At 38.1% G+C, this 21,458-nt stretch overlaps 1 protein-coding gene across 3 annotated transcripts in view; it reads left to right on the top strand.

Moving 5' to 3' along the window:
* ADAMTS18 (ADAM metallopeptidase with thrombospondin type 1 motif 18) overlaps positions 1-21,458 on the top strand; it is a 138,647-nt gene that overhangs the window by 80,091 nt on the left and 37,098 nt on the right. For all 3 annotated transcript variants that reach the window (XM_063111914.1, XM_063111915.1, XM_063111916.1), the window contains 5 exons: positions 5,469-5,564; positions 10,410-10,558; positions 16,275-16,447; positions 20,207-20,337; positions 21,178-21,301. In XM_063111914.1, coding sequence (XP_062967984.1) covers positions 5,469-5,564; positions 10,410-10,558; positions 16,275-16,447; positions 20,207-20,337; positions 21,178-21,301 — 673 coding nt within the window. The remainder of the gene's footprint in view (positions 1-5,468; positions 5,565-10,409; positions 10,559-16,274; positions 16,448-20,206; positions 20,338-21,177; positions 21,302-21,458) is intronic.

The following is a 21,458-nucleotide window of genomic DNA, read 5'->3' on the forward strand; positions in this document are numbered from 1 at the left end:
TTTTAAGCACATTGTACATATCAATATGTCATACCTTTGAGGTACGTGCTGTTGTCCATATTTTCCAGATGAGAAATCTGAAGCACATAGAATTACATGTTTTACTCAAGTTTGTGCAATGAGTAAATGGCAGAATGAAAATTGAGTCTGGCTAGTACATACTTTTAAGCATGATATATATTGCCTCTCATTTATCTACCTGGAAAAAATATAATTGATGTCAGTGCCAATCCTCTTAACAAAAAACAAACAAAAAAAAAAAAAAAAAAAGGAGAGGAGGGAGAGCAAAAGACTTGAATGACACTACAAAAGAAGATCTACACACAGTTGATAAACATATGAAATGCTGCTCAACATTGGTTATTACCAGGAATATACAAAATAAATCACCGTGAGGCACCACTGCACACCCACTGGAATGGGGAACACTAAAAAGACTGGCAATGACAAAAGACATCAGGGCATGAAGCAACTGGAACTCTTGTACATTGCTGATGAATGTGTAAAATATATAATCATTTTGGAAAATAGTTAGGCAGAGTATTTTTCTAATAAATAAACATACCTTTACCCCCTAATCCAGCAAATTCATACCAAGTTATTACCTGAAAGAAATAAAAGCCTATGTTCCCAAAAGTAGTTGTCCAAGAATGTTTTTAGCTATTGCTTGATCCTTAAGAGCCAAAGGCTGGAAACAATTTAAATGTCCTGAAAAGGGTGAATGTATGAACAAATTTTACTCTATTGATACAATAGAACTCTACTCATTAATAAAAAAGAAACAAAAAAAAATGCAAAATACCATACATAAAAGACTACATTTGGCATGGTTCCATTTTTATGAAGTTTAAGATTAGGCAACACTAATCTATGGTGACAGAAATCAAAATAGTGGTTGCCTCTGAGAAGGGAATTGACTAGGAAAGGCACAAAGGAACTCTTTGGAGTAATGGAAATTTCTGCCCTAATTATGGTGGTGTTTGCCATGGTGTATGGATTTGCCAAAACTCATAGAACTATACACTTAAAATGGGTGCATGTTACAGTAGCAAACTATACCCCAATAAACTTGATTTTAAAAATGGTACCAGGGTAATTCTTGGTGACTGTTACTTTTTCATTATCGCTTAGCTTAAAAGCTTGGGCAGTGAAGTCAGACATAAATGGGTTTAAATCCAGACCAACCAAAGACTTACCTGCTAAAGGAAGTTGGGAATTTACTTAAGTTCTCTGAGTCTCAGTTTTCTCATGAGCACATTGGGGGGAATGGTCAGAACTTCTTCATAGGGTCACCATGATGGTGCAATGAAATAATTTAGGGAAAACTCTTAGCAGCAACACCCAATCTTTTTAGCGTATTCTATTTGTCAGGTTCTTTCACATTTTAAAATTTATTCTTGAAGACTCTTTTTAAGAATCCCAGAAATTTTATTGCACATGACGACATTTTTATTATAAAGTTCATAATTTTTATTCATATATTTATTTATTAAAACATTTATTGAAACCTACTTTGTATCAGGCACTGTTCTTGGTGCTTGGGATGTATCAAAGAAAAACGTTCCCTGCCCTTGTGGCACTGACATTCTAATGCGGGAGAAGACAAACACTGTGAATGTTGCAAATAAGTAAATGATGTAGTACACAGAGTCACAAGTGCTAGATAAGTTTGGGATAGGCTAAGGGAAATTGAGAGGTTGATTGGGTGGTGGCTGATTAATTTTTCTGACAGCAAGGTTATAGGAGGTGAAATTTAGGCAAAAACTTGAAGGAGTCAAGAGTGAGTTAGCTATTAGTCAATTGGGGATGTGATCAGCTAGTGCAAAAGCCCAGTTTGGAGAGAGCTTGAGGTTTTTGGAGAGCAGCATGCAGCCAGGGTGGCTAGAGCAGAGACAGCTGGAGGTAAACTGATAGGAGACAAGGTTGCAGAGAAAAAGGGGACTTGATTCTGTACAGCTTGCTAGGTGATAAGGACTTTGGCTTTCTCCTCGTGAAGTGAGAAGGCATTGCCTGGTTTTGAGCAGAGTAGTGACATGAGGTGAGGGTCTCAATTTGAATGGATCTCTCTAGCTCAGTGCCGTTCAATAGGACTTTCTCTGTCATCCAGTATGGTAGCCACTCACCACACGTGACACTCTAAAGAATTTGAAATGTGGCTAGTGTGACTGAGGAAGTGAATTTCTAATTTTATTCTAAGTAATTTAAATTCACTTTGAACAAACTGCTTTAGCTAGTGGCTGCCATATTGGACAGCATGGCTTTAGTTACTATGCTGAGAATAAACTGGGTAGGGACAGGAGGGTAGAGCAATAAGCTGGTAAGAAGGTCGTGACAGTAAGCCACGTGTGAGGTGGCTTGGAACAGGTGGTAGTGGTGCAAGTGGCAGTCATTGTTCAGATTCTGGAAATATTTTAAAGGTAAAGCCAATATGATTTTGTGATCTAGTAGAAGATTTCCTGGTAGCATATGAGAGAGAGAGAGAGGAGCCAAGATGACTCCAGGAGTTTGGGCCTGAGCAATTGGAAGTATGGAGGTGTCATAGAATGGGATAGGAAGGCTGACCACAGGACAGGTTTTGGGGAACAGATGAGGAATTTTGTTTTGGTTGTGTTATGTTTGAGATGCTTTATACAATGTGATTTTCAAAAGCCATGAACATTTTCAACGTGTCAAGTATGCCTTGAAGGGGCATAGGTCCTGTGGAACACAACTGGAGAGCATGGCCAGTGAGTGACAGGACAGAGTAATGGACAGCGCTGAGACTTTCCTTCAAAATGTTGTCTCATTCAGAAAAATCATGTCCAGGCAACATGACACTTCGGGGTCTCTGTGGTTATTTCTCTTTCCTTTAAATTATGACTGAAGTCCAGGGAATTATAGATAAGAAAAAGTTAGTGGAACATTGCTAGAAAAAAAGAAGGAAGTATAGCAAAAAATGTACAAACTCCCATTCCTATTTACTTTGAAAGGGAGCTTTCGGGAGGACCTTCCTGGTCATCAGAGCAAGCGTGGGCTGTGATGATATGGGACTTGTGCACTTCACCACAGAAGGAATAACATGTTCACACACCCCGCCTCGTTTCACTCTGCATTTTCACCCTGTGTTTGTTGTCTGGCTTTATTTTCCTGGTCTTCTCCAGCTGCCTCATCTCCTGATGCTGTGGCTTGACATTGTTTGTGGCATCTAGGCATCCTTTCTTTGGTCTGCCCTAGCATCATTTTGGTGGCTACCACATGGGCTTCGGGCATGGGTTATGGCTTTCCCCTGGCCGTAAGAAGGAAAACAACTTAGTTCTGAAAGCCTCGTTTCTACGGTTGGCTTTAATCATTTCAACGGCTCCCTCTCATTTCTCCAGTTTGACATAGACTGCCCTCTTTTCCTCATTAACTGGTTCCCATCAGACCCTGGGTGATGCGATATGCAGCACATAGAGGTTGTCACCTGATTCCGTTTGTTGGGAGGCTGCTAATGTCTGTGGCAGGTTCATGGAAAGATGTGTATATTCTGTCTTATGTGTTGTTTTGAGATTTGGAAATGGTATATATGTCCATGTCTGGAGCTGCTGATGGTGCTAGTGTTTCTAAGCAGTATCCTAAATACCCTTCAATTCTCTTTGCAGGGGAGGAATTTTATGGTCTGCAAGACCAGAACCACTGCATATATATCTCTGGTTTCCCTGTTTTCTTTTCTCGGTCTCGTGGAAAGATTTGTGTGTGTGTGTGAAATATTTTGAAGCATGTTCTTCCCATGTTTTCTAACTGTAAAATTTATATGAAGTGGAATGCTTGGGGTATTGGGTACATGGTTAATTGAATTTTCAACGTTACAACATGTGACCACAAAAATCATTTCGTTCTCTTTCTGGCTGTTAATATTTTCCCTAAAATGTATTTTCTCTCATTTCTACCTTAGTAAATGGAATGTGGCAAACAAAATGGAATCACTTTGATGTTTCATGACATTTCACGTCATTTCATTAGTGACATAATTCTGAACAGCAACTTCAGTGGTTCAGGCTAGAAGTAATCTGGTCCAGTATCCTTACTTTAGAGATGGAGAGCTGAGGTCTGGAGCCACTGAGAGCTTTCCAACATCCATTAATGGCAGATCCAGGTTCAGAGTAGTGGTTAAGAACTTGGACTCTGGAATTAGGCCAGTTTCAGTTATGCCTTTGTCACTTGCTAGCTTTGTGACTTTAAGGCTTCAAAAGTGTCAGTAGCTTGCTCAGTTTCATCAGTAAACTCATACATGAGTTTAAATGAGGAATTGTTTTAGTTTCCACCACTAAAATGGTAGCTGCAGTATTAGTTTCCTGTCGGTGTTGTAATACAGTTCCATGAAATTAGTGTGACTTAAAACAACACAAATTTATTTTCTTGTAGTTCTGGAAGTAGATATTTGAAATGGCTAAAATTAAGGCTAACATCAAGGTGCTGGCAGAGTTCTGTTCCTTTTGAAGGTTGTATGGGAGAAGCCATTTCCTTGACTTTTCCAGCTTCTGGAAGGCACCTGCATTCCTTGACTCATGGCCCCTGCCTTCATCTTCAAAGCCAGAAACATCTTCCTGAGTCCTTCTCAGACTGTCATCTCTCTGGTTCTCTTCTGTCTTACTCTTTTCCATTTAAGGACCCTTGCCAATATCAGGCCCACCTGCAAAATTTAGAATAGTCTCTCCATCTCAGGGTCATTTGCTTAAAAACCTCAATTCTATCTGCAACTTGAATTCTCCTTTGCTACAAACTCACATATTTACAGGTTCTAGGGATTGGGATGTGGACATCTTTGGAGGACATTATTCTCTCTACCATAGTCTAGCATGAGAAGTAAATCATTTCATGGGTCTAGTTGAGAATTAAATTGTCTACATGCTTAAAAATTGCAATAAAGATGAAAAAGGTACCGATGGTGATGATAATAGCCAATATTTTGGAGAACAGTGTGTGCCAAGTAAACTAATCACTTCACATGTATTATCTCATTTATCCTTAAGAATAATTCTATAGAGTCAAGTGCTAATTTTATCACTATTTTACAGGTAAGGAAACTGCAACTTAAAGGGATTCTATAACATGTCCATATGGCATGCAACCTGGAATTCCAAGATGAGAATTTGAATCAGACTTGCTTTATTCCAGTCTTGGTCTATTCTGCTACCCTCATTATTATTACTATTATCACTATCATTAGAAACCAGATCTCTTAGTTCCAATCCAAGTATTCCCTATAATAAAGTGTTTCTACCTTCCGGCCATTAGTAAACAGACATGAATATGTGGGTACTATAGGAACTTCCTGCTTATACATTTGTTAGAACATATTACCTTGCTTCTACCAACCTCACTTCCCTTTACTTTCTGAATAATTTGTCTAATTTCTGCCACCCCAAAATATAATATTATGTGCAAAAGCTTTGAATATTTTAATTATTATTGTATCATTGCTCTTACTAGCCCTTCTTTCCTTTCAGGACATTTGCAAATCACTTTGGTGCCACCGAATGGGTCACAGGTGTGAGACCAAGTTTATGCCTGCGGCAGAAGGGACCGTTTGTGGCTTGAGTATGGTAAACTGCATACTTGTTAGTTTTTAACTTTAGAAACTTGAGAAGGCATAGAATGCAAACTGTTTGTATTGTGACCTCAGTATGAAATGTCTTGGCTGCGTGTATTTTCTGACTTCTCTTTAAATTAACCAGCATTATTTAGCAGCAATTATAAAACTTAATGCTAGTATAACCCAGTTAGCTCAAGTGTTTAAGAAGATTTTCTTTTTTTGCCTTTGTTTTCCTTGTTTAGATGGAGGCTTTGGTCAAAATGTCAATGAGCTAATAGATTTCATTGTATACTATTTGCCTTTTAAACTTGATGCAGTATGTAAAAGCCTTAGGGAGCACATGTCCCCGTTAGTTGCAAAAAAATGACTGTCCTTCTAGACCAAGGCCTCTGCTATTCATCTCACCTCACAGGACCTGTCATTGAGCTTCTGACATGTCTCATAGATTCCCATCATTTATGGTGGCTTTCCTATTAAAGAGTGAGAGACATCTCCATCTAGCTTGTCCCATAAGGTCTTTTTGCTAGTGAACATCTTCAACCCTAAAAACCATCTCCATTGTGGAAGATAATGGGAGCTCTCTATGTTTTCAGTGAAGAACTCTCATATATTAGTTTCTACTTTTCTTACCCTTTCCTGGTAGAGTCTAGAGGGAAAGATGCAACTGAGGTATCAGAATGGTCTAGATTTGGGGAGGTCATTTGAAAGACTGCAATAGAGGAGCTATGAATGGTGAGACAGTATGAGATGCTACAGCTTTGCTGATCTCTGTTACTGGCTCTCGCTCAAGGCAGCACAAGCCTGTGTAGAAGAATTGGTCATTTAAAGTGAATTCATTTCCTCAGTAATTTGTTGACTACTAGACATCAGAGACAGAAGACTCTGGGGATTTCGAAGTGAATAAAACTCAGTTCTATCCATTCAAGAATTCACAATCCAGTGGGGAAACCTATGCAGAGCCAACAGCTCTCTCTTTCTAAACACACCTTCTTTAAGCACTAATTGCCATCAAGTCCCGTGATGAACAAATCATGATGAATGAGAAATGAATATTGCTTGGGATTAGGTATGCACTTGGGATTAGGTATGCACTTGGGATTAGGTATGCACTTGGGATTGGGTATGCACTTGGGATTAGGTATGCACTTGGGATTGGGTATGCACTTGGGACTGGGTATGCACTTGGGATTGGGTATGCACTTGGGATTAGGTATGCACTTGGGATTAGGTATGCACTTGGGATTGGGTATGCACTTGGGACTGGGTATGCACTTGGGATTGGGTATGCACTTGGGATTAGGTATGCACTTGGGATTAGGTACGCACTTAGAATTAGCCACAGTGAAGGACAAGCCCGTGGCTCACTTGGGAGAGTGTGGTACTGAGAACGCCAAGTCAAGGGTTAGGATTCCCTTACTGGCCATCTTTAAAAAAAAAAAAAAAAAAAGAATTAGCCACAATGAGTGGGCACACCAAAGTGGACATTGAAGGTTGAGTTGGAGTTCTTCAGTGGCATAAGAGACTCTCCTGGGAGAGACCAACAACAGAGGCAAAGGCACAGACACATGAAAATAAATGGGTGTGCAGCAAATGCTTTCCAATATTTTTTAGGGCATTTATTCCATGTCTTTTTGAAGATTTGTAATACTTCACTTTTTTTATTTAAAAAAAATAAAAATTTTTAGAAATTGAGGAGTTATGTGCAATTTTTAATCAGATGTACTGGTCTTAGGAAATCCCAGTAAGGATTCTCATTGAAAATGTTAATAGAAATGTTGTAGCTGTGATAATATAAAACACTGAATTAACTGAATAATTGAAAATATAAATACTGCTCAAGTCATTTTTATTTTTTTTATCAAAACATAATTGATTATGCATACTTCTGGGGTACAAAGTTTACTACCAATACTTGTGTACAATATGTGATGGTCAAATCAGAATAATTAGCATATTCATCTTTATAAAACATAATCATTCTTTATGTCCATTAGCCAATTTCTTGCTAACCCCGCACCCCCTTCCTTTTTCCTACTTCAAAATTTAGAATTTGCAACATAAGGATTAATGCGCTTTTTAAATTTTTCATTAAAAAAGCAACAGCATTAAACATTAAGAAGGGATATACAAGAAAAGATTGATGTAACAAATGAGAAAAAGGGCTGGCTAGAGCCATTGGTTAGAGCATAGTGTTGGTTAGAGCACAGCATTGTAACACCGAGGTCAAGGGTTCAGATCCCCATACTGGCCAGCTGCCAAAGATAAATAAGTAAAAAAAAATAAGCGATATATAGCATAGGTCTAAGGTTTATTACATAAATACACCAGAGATCTAAGATCCATGGAGATTAAAATGCACCTGGATTAGACTTCAGTAAACAGAGCATGAGATAAATCAAGCCAGAAGTTAGAAAAAAAAGTCTTAATATCACTACACCTCTCCCCCCATTATTTTATAACCACGGCTGTCGTTATATACTGGGGGAAAACCCTCACAGTAAGGTCACCCTCAGCAGAAAGCATCCCGATAAGTTCCACCTTCATCACTCCAGTATAATAAATGTTGCATTCATGTATGTGTTCCTCTGATTCTTCCTTCACCAGGGGTATAACTGCCTATTTATTACACTGTAAACTCCAGGAAGGTCGAGGCCATGACATATGTTTTATCTGAAGTGTATGGCACAGAGTAGCAGCTGCTTAATGTTTTGTTTTGATTTGTTTTTTTTTTTTTTTTTTTGGAACTGAAACCCAACTGTCTCCTTCCCCTTCCTTCTCCAGTCCCTTGTCCTTCAGCAATGCTTATACTATGAATACTCAGTAAAAATATGAGGATGTGTAAGCCTCTTCTTTTTAGAGATATGTATACCGGGAAAAAAAGTTTTGTGCATGCAATCTATTAAAAGGTATTGGCCCAGGTCATGGCCATTTAATTTGAGTGATTAAAAGCAGCCCTAGAAATATGTATGTATGGATAGATGGATAAAATTATATATGTAAATATTTTGTGTTTACATTTTATATGTAGAATTTTATATTTACTTGTTGGATGCTTGCATTCTGTGTGTATATTCCTACATATTCCTGATTTCTACACTGAATGAAAGGCCAGAGGGAGACAATCTATCAGCAGTCTGACCCAATAATAGGATGAATACTGAAATAATAGAAAGTCAATTTAATTGAATGATTGGAACAGATCTAAAAAACACATTTCCAAAAAAAGAAATTAGGTTAGAATTAACATACATTGATCAGTAATTTGCCTCCAAGGCAAGCAGTAGAATGTATCCCGTTTAGGAACTTTGGCTACTGAGTTAAATCCAGTCTCTGCTATGTGTGTAGTTATTTGGGTGGCTGTCTGATTCTGAGCAAGTTAGTATTTCTTTGCTAAATTTCTCTCCTCTAGAAAATAGCTTTTAACTTCCTAAATGCTTTGCAAGGATTCTATAAGATACTGCATGCAAAGTTCTCCTCGCCATATTTGTCCCATAGAAGCAACTTAATAAATAGTAGCTGCTGCTGCTGTGGTTGTTGTTTCGGCTGCTGTAATTGTTGGCTATTGTTATTTTGCCTCAGCCACTGAGCTCAGTCCAGTAGAGGCCCTGTGATTCCTGGTAAGGAAGATGTGTGCTTAGGGTAGACAAAATCCTCAAATGACCTATCGCTTTCCCCAAAAAGTTCTCCACAATGTTATATGATTTCATGTAAACTCCGAAATGGCAATTAATCCAGGGTACAGAAGAATTAAAAACAGAAGAATTAATCAGCCCATGGCAAGAATTTGAAGGAAGGAAGCAATATCTTAACCTAGACCAAGTGCACTAACAACCAAGCAACACAATAAACAGCTGCAAAGCCAAATGTATCACAGGGAAAAAGTGCAGATTTGAATGTCAAACAACCTCCCCCTGTGTCTGTAACCAAACCCCTACTCTTTGGCAAAACCTGGCAGGATCCAAACCCCAACCCTTTGGATCTAATTGCAGAGGCTTTTAGGAAAGTGTGCATTTATGCTAAATCATGCAGAACTTGTTCATAATAAAAGCACCACAGGGGAAAACAAAACAAAACAAAACAAAACACTACCAGAGGCTAATGCAACCCTAGGGTGAGAGATGATCAGCAAAGCCTGGAATGTGTTACAAAAATGGAAAGGTTAACGTAGAAAACAGCCTAGCTTGTGCAGATCATGGACAAATGAAAGAGCCTGAGCTAATTCATCAAAGACACTGAAAGAGCTCAAAGTCATCAGAGGGTCTGAAGTAGGAACCTTTTATATAAACAAAAGGACGAAGTGTATCTGAAGCGCATAATTTGTGGGGCCTGAAAGTTACTCAGTTTCGTAAGAAATGCACTATAGTGATGGTTTAAAATAAAAATATAATGTATGTCTAATTGTGTTTTTATCATGAGATAATCATTCAAAATGATAAATTCTGTGTTCATATCTTAAAACTGTTTCTCCTTAAGTGAATGATCTGAATTGTTCTCTATGTAAGTAGCATTGCTTTTAAGAGGCAAGGGGGCTCTGTTATTTTGTCTGTGCTGACCGCCTCGGCTGTTAGGTGGAATCTTATCTGAACATTTCGCCTCGACAGCCCCTGAAACATGGGCTACTCAGCCTGTTGGTGAGAGAAGCCACTTCTTTCTAGATGTCAGCCTTCCCAAATGCATTCAGTAAAGGTGGAGTAACCAAGTGTTTATAAAGCACAGCAAAGAAAGGGATCTATCAGGGATCGTGCATTTTCCTTTTTGCCAACAGACCTGTTTTTCCTATTACCGTGCAGGTGTTGCTTCTCCCAGTGCTTTCCCAGGTGGTCTCTAAGAACCATGTAACACGTTCTTTTCACAGTGGTGTCGGCAAGGCCAGTGTGTAAAGTTTGGAGAGCATGGGCCCCGGCCCATCCACGGCCAGTGGTCCGCCTGGTCGAGGTGGTCAGAATGTTCCCGGACGTGTGGTGGAGGGGTCCAGTATCAGGAGAGACACTGCAATAACCCCAAGTAAGCATTAACCTTCAGCCCGTGACACGCTGTTTTTAAGTGCAATTTTCTTCCTTCCTGCTAATAGCAATCAACCAAGGCTTTACTGTTTGCACATAAAGGCTATGGGCACTGGGGAGAGGTACAGTGGCCAGAAACCAAAAACAGCTAAGGAGTTATTCTATGTGTAAATATGCTGATCAAGGACTCTTGCATTAATCTGAGCTACTTTTAAAATCTAAACTAGGACTATATGGCCGTACAAAAATGCCTGCAGTATTGTAGAACAGAGAATCTTGGCTGGCAGAATGTATGCATGTCTCTTAAACTAGTGAACTGGGGAAAATATGCTCATTTGTGCCTCGGAGGAATGTACATCGACATGTGTTGACAGATCTGCCTGACTTTTCAAGAGAAATCAGAAATACAAAAAAATGTTGCGTGTGAAATCTCCCAATTTTTAAAATATTGACAAGAACTTCAATTTTCCTTTAAAAACCACTATGAGAACTAATCAAATCATCTGTGGCTAGAAACTGCCCATGGTTACCTGCGGTCACCCTCTGGTCTAGTCATGCTGGAGTTTGAACTGCAGTCTGTGCTCTGGGAGAGTGCAGTTGGTTTTCTGTTACTTTGATATGCATTATCTTTCACATGAAACACGTGTAAGACGCACAGTTCCCAACTGCATGGTGACGCAGAAAGAGCACTGGCTTTGGACATAGAAAGTCTCCAAATTCTGTGTCTGCCACTTCTTAACTGGGTGGCTTTGGGAAAGTCGCTTAAATTCAGACCTTGGGTTTATGTATAAAATGGAGATGAAAACTTGATAAGACTGGAGGAGGATTAGAAATTGCATCTGTAGAATGCCTGACAGTGGGCATTTAACAAAAGTGTCCTGGGACTGTGTGCTTTTCATTGTCGTCATCTCAAGCTCTCCCAGAAAATGGGGTCCCAGGTCCACCCACAGAAGTGATGGGGAGAGGCAGAGGCCTTACTGTTGAAACTAGACTTGGGTGAAAGTGATAGGGTGAGCAGAGCGCGATGGGACCTTGGAAAACAGTGGATTTAATTTTACAACACAATTTGAGTGGTGGCATAGCACAGGGGTTACAAACGTAGATTTGACAGCCTGGGTTAGCCTCCTGGCTCTGCTACTTCCTAGCTGTGTGCCCAGGGACAACTTCTCTCCCTGTTACAGATTCCTCATTTATAAAGATGGGATCATAATAGTACCTACATCACCTGGTAGGAACTGATTGAATATTTGTAAAGTGCTTTTAAAAAGGGCCTGGCATGTTGTAAGCATTGCATAAATGTTTGGTAAATTGAGAACTAAGATAAATAATGAAACTAGAGTGAAAGGAAATTTCAGAAGAGACAAATCGTACTTTATCTGAGTCAGCTGTCTGAGCTGGATAAAAAGGCTAATTTTTTTCCCAAATATAAGGGAGGATTTGGAAGTATTTTGACTGTGATTTGTTAGACACTATTTGGGATATCTCAGGCTAATGCAGGGCTTTTCAATTTTGTCACTGTTGACATTACAGGCTGAAAATTCTTGGTTTTGGAGATTTGTCCTGTACACTGCAGGATGTTTAGCAGAATTACTGGCCTCAACCCACTAGATGCCAGTAAGATTATGCTCCATCACCCCAAGCCCCGAGTTGTGACAACCAAATATATCTCTAAACATTGCCAAATGTCCTATAGGGAGCAAAATCATCCCCCATTGAGACTCACTGGTCTAATCAGACTTAGTAATTGGGTATAAGTGTAGAGAGGCTTGTGATACATTTACAATTTATACCAGATTATTAAAACTACTCTCCTGATAATTTGAATGTAGGCTGTGTCTTGGATAGAATTGTTAAAATCATTATAGTAGTGTACATTTTTGAAGCATATTTCATAAATCTGGTTTTCATACATCACAACATTTCACAATCTTCCTATTTTCCCAAGGAAAAAAACAGATTACCTAATTTAATAGCTCTGCTGGTAAAGTGCATGAATTTCACCCCTGAGATTTAAATTAAAACCTCTCTTATATCTGTGGGATTGAAAACTCTTGCTATTATAGAGCATTGTTCATGGAAATATTATATTGTAATTTTAGAGATGCCTAATAAGAGAATTAATCACTGAAATATTTCTACTCGATGCAGTTTTATCATTTTAAACAAGATTAAAGATAATCAGGGCATTGTTTATTTTGACTGTGTATGAAGTCACAAATAAACAAGTAGATGACAGGCTATCTCAAGACAATTAAGTTAATTGTTCTCTCTCTGTTCTTATTTCACTTTGTTGTAATCAAGCTGCTTTTTCTCCCTGTGTCAAGTTACTGATTTCTTTCTCATTTCAGCTTAAGCATTTGGTTCTGTTCATATCCCTCAGCCTAACCATTTTCCTTTTCTCATCTGAATAGCAGTGTGAGGTTTCTATTTCATATAATGATGTTTTTCGCAGAACATATCTTGTTTCATAAAAAATGAATGATTCCTGGCCGATTTATGGATTTATCAAATTTTTTGAGTTTTTAAAGAGTTAAAAGGTTGAAAAGACTTATCTGGTTCTGGAATGGTCAATGCCAGGCCCGTGGGATACTCCTTTTGGCTGTGCTTATGGTAGACAATTTTAATTGATTGAAGTCCTATTTTCAACTTCGCCCTACTGTGCCTAAGCAACCTTCTCAAAACACTTTTCCAGGCTTTGCTCCCAATCCGGTTGGAACTGACACACGAGTGGACACCTGTTGTCTAATCCAGTTATTTTACAGATGGGTAACTGGGGGAGGCAGAGGGTCCCATTCACAGCATCACTTGCCCAGGTCCCCACATGGTAACAGCAGAGTCAGACCAAGATCCCACAGTCTTAGTCCTTTGATATTTTTCCTGCTTCCCTGTCTACTAAATTATCACACCATAAGAGGGCCCAGTGAAATTCCTATAAATTCTGTTGAAGAAAATTATTAGTGATGTGCTAAGGTGTTCTAGAACTTTCCTAAAACACAAGTCTGTTTAAGAAAGAATGATATACCGCTTACTCTCATGAAACATAGCAAATGGAGGAAGGTCTCAGCTTCAGAATAATAATTAAGTCAAACTTGTGGCCTATTTTACAACCAGTAATTTCCAGGTTTGGCTGATTATCAGAAATGCCAGGTGTACTTTAAAAAACACTGATTTCTGGATCTTCCACATCATATATTATTATTATTGAGAATGTCTGTGGAGGACCCCAAGAATCTGTATAATTTTTTTTTTTTTTCAAACTAAGCTCCCCAAGTAATTCTAAGCAGCATCCAGACAACCAACCTTATAACCATTTGTAGTTGACAAGTTAGGCAGAAGCAAATACAGGTCTACTTTATTGTCCTACCATAAGGACAAAACCACGAGCCTAGACTTTTGTTTTCTGACTGTTTCTGTTTTTATCTTTAATCATAAAACCTTATCACACCAAGGAATATCATGGTAGAATTTTCTGTTAATGTATCCTAATACTCATGTTTAAAGCTCCAGAAAAATGTACCTATGTTTGAGGATTTATAGAAAAGCCCCAATTCTTGCCAGTCATTACTTTTGATCACTTCGATCTTATCCTCTAATACAAAAATGAAATATATAAGTATATAAAAACCAGATTGCATGATACTCAGCACAGTGTGGGCATTTAATATAAAAGTATAAAGCATTTAAAAGTAGTTATAGTTTATTTGTGCTAATGCTGTCCTAGATACTGCCCTAAAGTATTTATGAGTATTATATCAGTTAATTGTCACAACTGTCCCCATTTTGCAGAGGAGGAGGTTAATCAAAATTGCCTGAAGTCAATCTGGGAAGAGGCAGAGAATATTTAAATCTAGGTCTGCCTTATTGTAAAAGTCCAACTCCCTAACTATTGTGCTTTCCTGTCTCTTCCTCTTTCTTCCCATGACTGGCCACTATGGCCTAACAGTTAAATTCAGGCATAGTTGAGCAGGAAAAGAATCCTGGACAGAGTCCAAAGGTCTGCAGTTGATTTCTGCTCTGTCTGTAGCCTTGTGACCATCATTCTGCAAGCTTTGCTGTTTTTCAGTGTGACTGTAAAATGCAGGGATAGCTATATAAGTTTAAAGGTCTTTTCCATGTTACAAGTTCTGCAAGTTGAAAAAGTAACACAGTGTGGTCCTATTTCACTTTATTAAATATAAATAGTCCAAATGAGGGTTATTTGTTAAATCTCAGACAGCAAAGTCTTAAACTGAGATGATGTCCAGGAATATTGAGGCTATGATATGGCACATTAAAGTTTTTCCAAATGCTTTTTAGATAATAATTTAAGAAGTCTTCAGGGACTTGATCTAGCACAATGGCTGCCGCATGTTTAAGTAGTTGCTGCAGAATGTTTTGAAATAACATAAAAATCTCATTCTGGCAGCGTGACACTTCCAGTTTCTGTTGAATCCATTTTAGCATGCAGTTGTAGGAGGACTTGATAAAATATGCTGAAGCAAATCCAGGGGTGTTTTATGGCATACTTGTGCTTCCTAAACAGACAAGGAATTTTAATCACATAAATTTATTAACCTGGAGCTTCCTTTCATGTAACATTTTGGCATCGAGTTTTTATGCAGGATGATCTATAGTTGAATTTTAGCCTTTGTAGAAAACTACAAAAAGGGAAGAGTGAAAAGAAGCGATTGCTCTGTGCATGAAGTAAGCTGTGTAAGACGTTGTGGGTAATTTCCAGTGTGTTTTTGTTCTTTTTTTCTTTATTTTGCTTTCTGATTTTTGCAGACTGGAATCTGCCTACCAAGATTTTAAAGAGCTTGTTATTATATCATAATTATTTATGTGCTAATGGGATTCCCTACTCTGGAAATCCATTTCCCATCGTGCTTGGCAGGCAAGGAGTAGGCCACCTGCAAAGTTAAAATTGATTATGCTGATTAAAAACAAGGGAATGTTTTCCCTTAGAGTTTAGAGTCAATTGGAATAAAACATACAAGAGTCAGATAATAATCAAAATATCATCTTGACAAAGCTGGATTAGAGAACATGGCAAAGGATACTTTCTGTTCCTTCTCCCCAGTGTCCTGAGCAGCAGGTACATGGCAAAGTGTAGGAAGTGAGGAGAGTGTTAGGAGATGGGAGAAAGCTGGAGATGTTGGTTGGATTTGCATTTGAAGAGCTTTTGATGCCAACATATAGGGTATGAATGTGTGTGGAACACAAGCATACATATACATTAATAAGAACTTTTAGGTGTATTTACAGATTTCCTTAACACATGAGGTATAATGCAATGAGTGCTAATATCCTTTTATCAGTCTTTAAGGAATTTGACAGAATGTAAAAATTAGACCAGGGATGGCAAGCAAATTTGATCTAGCATGCCAATTCTGATTAATAAGCAGCAGTAGTGGCTGACTAAGGGCTACGTTGAGAAAAGAGAAAATCAATTCTCTGATTGATTAGTTATATCTGTCATGGATGAAAGAAGGGGTGTGGTGAGTTGTACACTACATATCTCCATTCCTGGAATAGATTGTATTAAACTGCTCACATTATGACAATGCTCAGCTTGCTTATTCCTCCTACGAGGGTACTTCAAAACTTTAGTGGAAAAATGGAATTAAAAGATAATATGAATCTTTCCGTGAGCTTCCTGAGGACACCTTATATTATGGAATGTGACACTAGTGAGCCCTTAGATTGCTAGCATTAAGGTTCTTTAATTTTATTTTTAGGCCTCAGTATGGTGGCAAGTTCTGTCCAGGTTCTAGCCGTATTTATCAGCTGTGCAACATTAACCCTTGCAATGAAAATAGCTTGGATTTTCGAGCCCAGCAGTGTGCAGAATATAACAGCAAACCTTTCCGTGGATGGTTCTACCAGTGGAAACCCTATATGAAAGTGGAAGGTAATTCGCTCTCTATGACACTTGAATAAATATGTCTCTGTGGACAATAACGTGAATGAACAACACAGAAGAAATTGCTGCTTATGTAAAAATGTTTCAACATTTATCTTTTATTCCCCAGACCCATCTTGGCCCAATTTTTCGTTAAGTTCTATAGGTTTTGTTTATTTTTCCACCCCTTTTTTTTTCATAAGACACCCCTTGTCTCCCACATCTGTAAGCCAAAAGGTTCATGTGTTTGAATGCACTTATGTTTCTAAACTTACCTTTGACATTTCAACAATTAAATCTCCCAGGGATGTTAATTGAAATTAGTGTGAATTGTCCAGACCAAAAACTCCTGAAACCATATATGCCCCACAGAGACACCATACTCAGTAACTGACATTGTCAGATGATTACAAGCATGGAAGGCCTGTGTGTAGACAACCGTAAAATAATAATAAATAACTGAAATCTCTTTCCACTATGTTTTCAGTACTTTTTACAACTTAACCTTATGGCTTGTATTACTTTTTAAACTAAACAGTTTTTGTTTTGGCTAAATACCAAAACATTTAGTTACAATAGGAGAATTTAATGTATTTTCTATTATCTATGTAGAATAAGCTGTCACTATTCTAGTTGTTTCTATTATTTCCATGCACTTGATTTATCAAAACTCGGCCATGCTGCCTTGAAAAAAGATCCATGTGAATCCCAACTACACGTGTGTGGAGTGGGAAGAGGCTAACTGTGATGACGATTCATGGGCTGTTCCTGTGCAAAAGCTCAAAGCAAACCTACATTATTAATTATCATAAAGGAAACTAATGTAGTTAGAAACATCATTATAACAAGTAGAGCTTCCAAGTCAAAAGGGAGGATAGTAACTTTGCTCAATACCAGACCAGCCACTATAGGAGCCACGATCTGCTTTTGGGTCATGACTATTTGTTCTGCAGTGCAGACAGCCGCAGACATGAACATTCCAAAGGTGTGTCTCAGGAGGAAGTGACGAGGGGCCTGTGGGCGTCTACTGTAAAGAAGAAACTGGGTACTTTCAAACATTCGAAGAGATATTGAATAGCAGGGGTTTTAGTTTTATTTGAAATTGCCTCAGAGAACAGAATTAATTCAAGGGCTAAGAATTTTCTAGCCATATTATCTTCTCAGAGAGACCTTCCTTGCCAACCTATCAGAATATCATTCTCTGAACTCTGTACCCTGCTTGTCTTCATAGCTCTTATCAGTGCATGAATTTAATTTTTATCTGTCACTTTCTATCTTTCTTCTCACAAGAATTGAGATTCCACAAGGACAAAGTCTTTGTTGGTCTTGAGCATGCTTGTATCTCTAGCATCTAAAAACAGCACTTTGTATATATTTATTTACTGGCTATGAATAAACAAACAAACAAACAAATACATATTAACTATCAAAAATGGAAGCATGTTCCCTTTGTAAGTAGTAAGCTCTCCATCACTAGAGGCACTCCAGAAGGAACTGAGTAATTACCTAGAAAACATGCTCCACAGCATGTTCTGGTGGACGATTAGACAGGATAGCTGCAGTTGCTTCCAGTTCTGACATTTGCAGATTTATTTCCCTTGGTTGTAGACAGCTGTAATCCCATGTTTCTGATCTGTGGTTCATGCTCCAATACTCTGTTGTCTTTCCTTTCCCCTCTCCTTCTGTTTTTTTGCTTTGGCTTTTTAGATACTCCTTGGCCTTTCCCACAGCACATCTTTCATTCAAATACAGCGTTGATGGACTCTTCTGTTGTCACCCTTTAAATAGGTTTCTGTGTTGAATACATAAAGAGAAAGTTAAATAAATAAATGTTGTAACTTGGAAAATGCTTTTTGGTTTCAAAGTTCTTTCACTATATTTGTTGCAGTTTTCACTAAGTAGGAAGCGTGCAATTTTATTTTTTCACTCAGCAGACGTTTACTGAGCTGTTTTGTGTAGGAGACACTTGGTTAGATGCATAGGAAAGTGCATTAATTAAAATATTGTCCCTGGCCTTAGGGTCTCATGTCCTACTGGAGGGAGACAGAAAGTTTAAGGCCTTCTTATCCCTCCCTTTTTTCCATTTGACAGTTATATCAGAAGAGACTGACCATGACTTGAAGGTCTTGTGACATTCCTGCAGTTCGGGAAAAACAAGGAAGATTTTATTCACAAATGTAGACAGTTTTTGCTTATAGTAGCGAGCTTTTTTTTTTCTTCTTTCCTTCTGTGTTTCTAATGGACTAGTTCAGACACCTGACTAGGAATCTGTGCTAGAAAAACCAGGCTTTCTAGAATATGTTAATTCCAGGGAATGACAGAAAAAAAGAGAGAACATATACTCATGTCATTCAACTCACTAATCTCATATGAAAAGTTAGAAGGTACTAAATAAAGCTATTTAAAAAAAATTGTAGGTGAAAGAGAAACTTTTAATCCATCCATATATCTGCATATTTGGACTGTAATCAATTTCTTTTACATTTAAGTTTTGACTTTGTCTTTTATTGAGGGGTTTTATGAGCACCAGTATTTGCAAATTATTTACACACTTGTTGTAAAGCTGTTGTTAAGGATATCTCTCCATGTCACCCACACAAGGTCTCATGTGAGAAACATCATCTGGAATTCCTGGCCAAGAACAGCTCTTTCTATTTGAGAAATTGGCACAGTAACTCCTTTCTGATAACAAGAGCTCTATAAATATATTTTTTTCTTTTTGCCTGTGATACCAGAAACTTCTCAGGGACTTACTAGTCAATAAAAGATAACTTTTTTAGCCTTCAAGTTTAGTTTATTTGCTTCCTCTTCCATTTCATGATATGATTTTTCTCTGTATGTTTTTACAGACATTCCTGGCCATATCCCTTTTTTCCAAAGAACCTAAAACTTTCCCTTTTAACAGACTGAATAAATGTCTAAAGTAATTCATGTCTTAAATCTGGGTCATTGTGTTAGTCTGTTTCTGTTGCTTATAATGGAATACCTGAAAGTGGGTAATTTATACAGAAATGAAATTTATTTCTTACACTTTAGAGGCTAAAAGCCCAAAGTCCAGGAAACACATCTGGTGAGGGTCTTCTTGGTGAGAACTCTCCAGAGAGTCATAGGTGTCACATGGTGGGAATGGGCTGAGCAAGAAAGCTAACCTCCTCACTTGCTGGTCCTTTTAAAGCCATCAGAAGCATGCCCATGACCAACCATCACACCATGAATGGATTAATCCATTCATGGCCTCACTTTTCAATTACCAGAATAGGATTTCCCACCCTCTTAACACTGTTACAATGGAGATTAGGTTTCCAAGACATGAACTTTTGGGGAACACATTTAACACATAGCAGTCATGAAACTATGGTCTGTGGACGAAATCTTGATCTGTTTTTTTTCTTTTTAAGATAAATTTTCACTGGAACACAGCAATATCCCTTCATCGTATTGCCAATGGCTGACCATAGGGCCTACAAAGCCTAAAATGTTAACTATCCAGGGAGGCTAGCTACACAAGCCACCAATCACGTGTATGGTGACTACCACGAAGGATTAGAAAAATAAAATTATGTATTAATATTCAATCAGTTTTGTATGGATTGTTACATGGGATTCATATTTTTAAAAACCACATACATATGTGCACACATACGCACAAAACTGTCCGTAACATTTTCTCTTTTGATCATGATAGCTTTCTCTCTCCTTTTGCTGGTCATATCATTTCCCTTACGACTTCCTCTTGACCATGTCCTACCTTGATCTCTTTGCTTCTAGAGGAAGATCGATGTAAACTGTACTGCAAGGCTGAGAACTTTGAATTCTTTTTTGCAATGTCCGGCAAGGTGAAAGATGGAACTCTTTGTTCTCCAAACAAAAATGATGTTTGTATTGATGGGATTTGTGAAGTAAGAGAACATTTCTGCTTTGTGGTGTATGATCATGCTGTGTTTCCTCATATCAAATGTATACGGTGCAGAGTGTTGCAAGAGACTCTGGAAAAAGCAGGTGACATAGGGAGAAAGGGCAAAATGTTCAACTTGGATGTGAGCCCCATCTCTAAATACCCCCCTTACTTTTTCCCATGACCTCACGAAATTATTTTAGTGTCTTTTTCACTCCCTTTCCACATATATAGAATGGCGGGGATCCTATATCCTGTACTTTACATAGTAAAAATTAAAGAATGTAAATGATGATAAACTTTTATTGCACATTTACTAAGTACATCCACTGTATGATTAGAACTTCATGAATGTATTTCAAAACAGTACTACTATTTCCCAATATTTTTAATTCCAATTATTTTTCCTTTCTCTGTGGGTACTCACTTTCTCTTTTATTTTAATTCACTTGTGAGCTGTTTGATCCAATAAGAGTATATACATGTGTGTGTACCCACATGCATTTGTATTGTCCAGCATTTTTATGTTTCAGTCATAGAGCTGGCCTGAATAAACTCACCTGGCATTAGTAGCAATGGTGACTTTTTATTCCAGTTTCACAGATGAAGAGTCTAAGCCTTGGGTAAGTTATGCAGCTTGCCCAGTCACACATGTAATAATGTCAAAGGATGGATTTGAACCCCCAAGTCAGTCTAACTTGAGACTGTGCTTTTAACAATAAGCTGTACTTACTCCCTAATATTCTGAAAACACAGAAAACCATTGTACCTCTTAATTATTTGCAGCCACTGATTTCTCTGATCTTTGATTTTCTCACCTTTTTTTTTTTTTTTTTGGTCTCAGCCAGTGGGATGTGATCATGAACTTGGCTCTAAAGCAGTTTTGGATGCATGTGGTGTTTGTAAAGGTGATAATTCAACTTGCAAATTTTATAAAGGCCTGTACCTCGACCAGCATAAAGCAAATGGTAAGAGATACCGTTGTTTCATTGTTATACAACTTTTGCTGCTGAACAAGTATGAGTCACACTGAATATGACTGAGCCTTTTTGTAAGTCAGCTGACATACTAACGATGATGGCTTCTGTCACTAGTGCTAAAGCAAGGGAGGATAGATGTTTTGTT

The sequence above is a fragment of the Cynocephalus volans genome, chromosome 10, assembly GCF_027409185.1.
Source record: "Cynocephalus volans isolate mCynVol1 chromosome 10, mCynVol1.pri, whole genome shotgun sequence".
Lineage (NCBI taxonomy): Eukaryota > Metazoa > Chordata > Mammalia > Dermoptera > Cynocephalidae > Cynocephalus > Cynocephalus volans.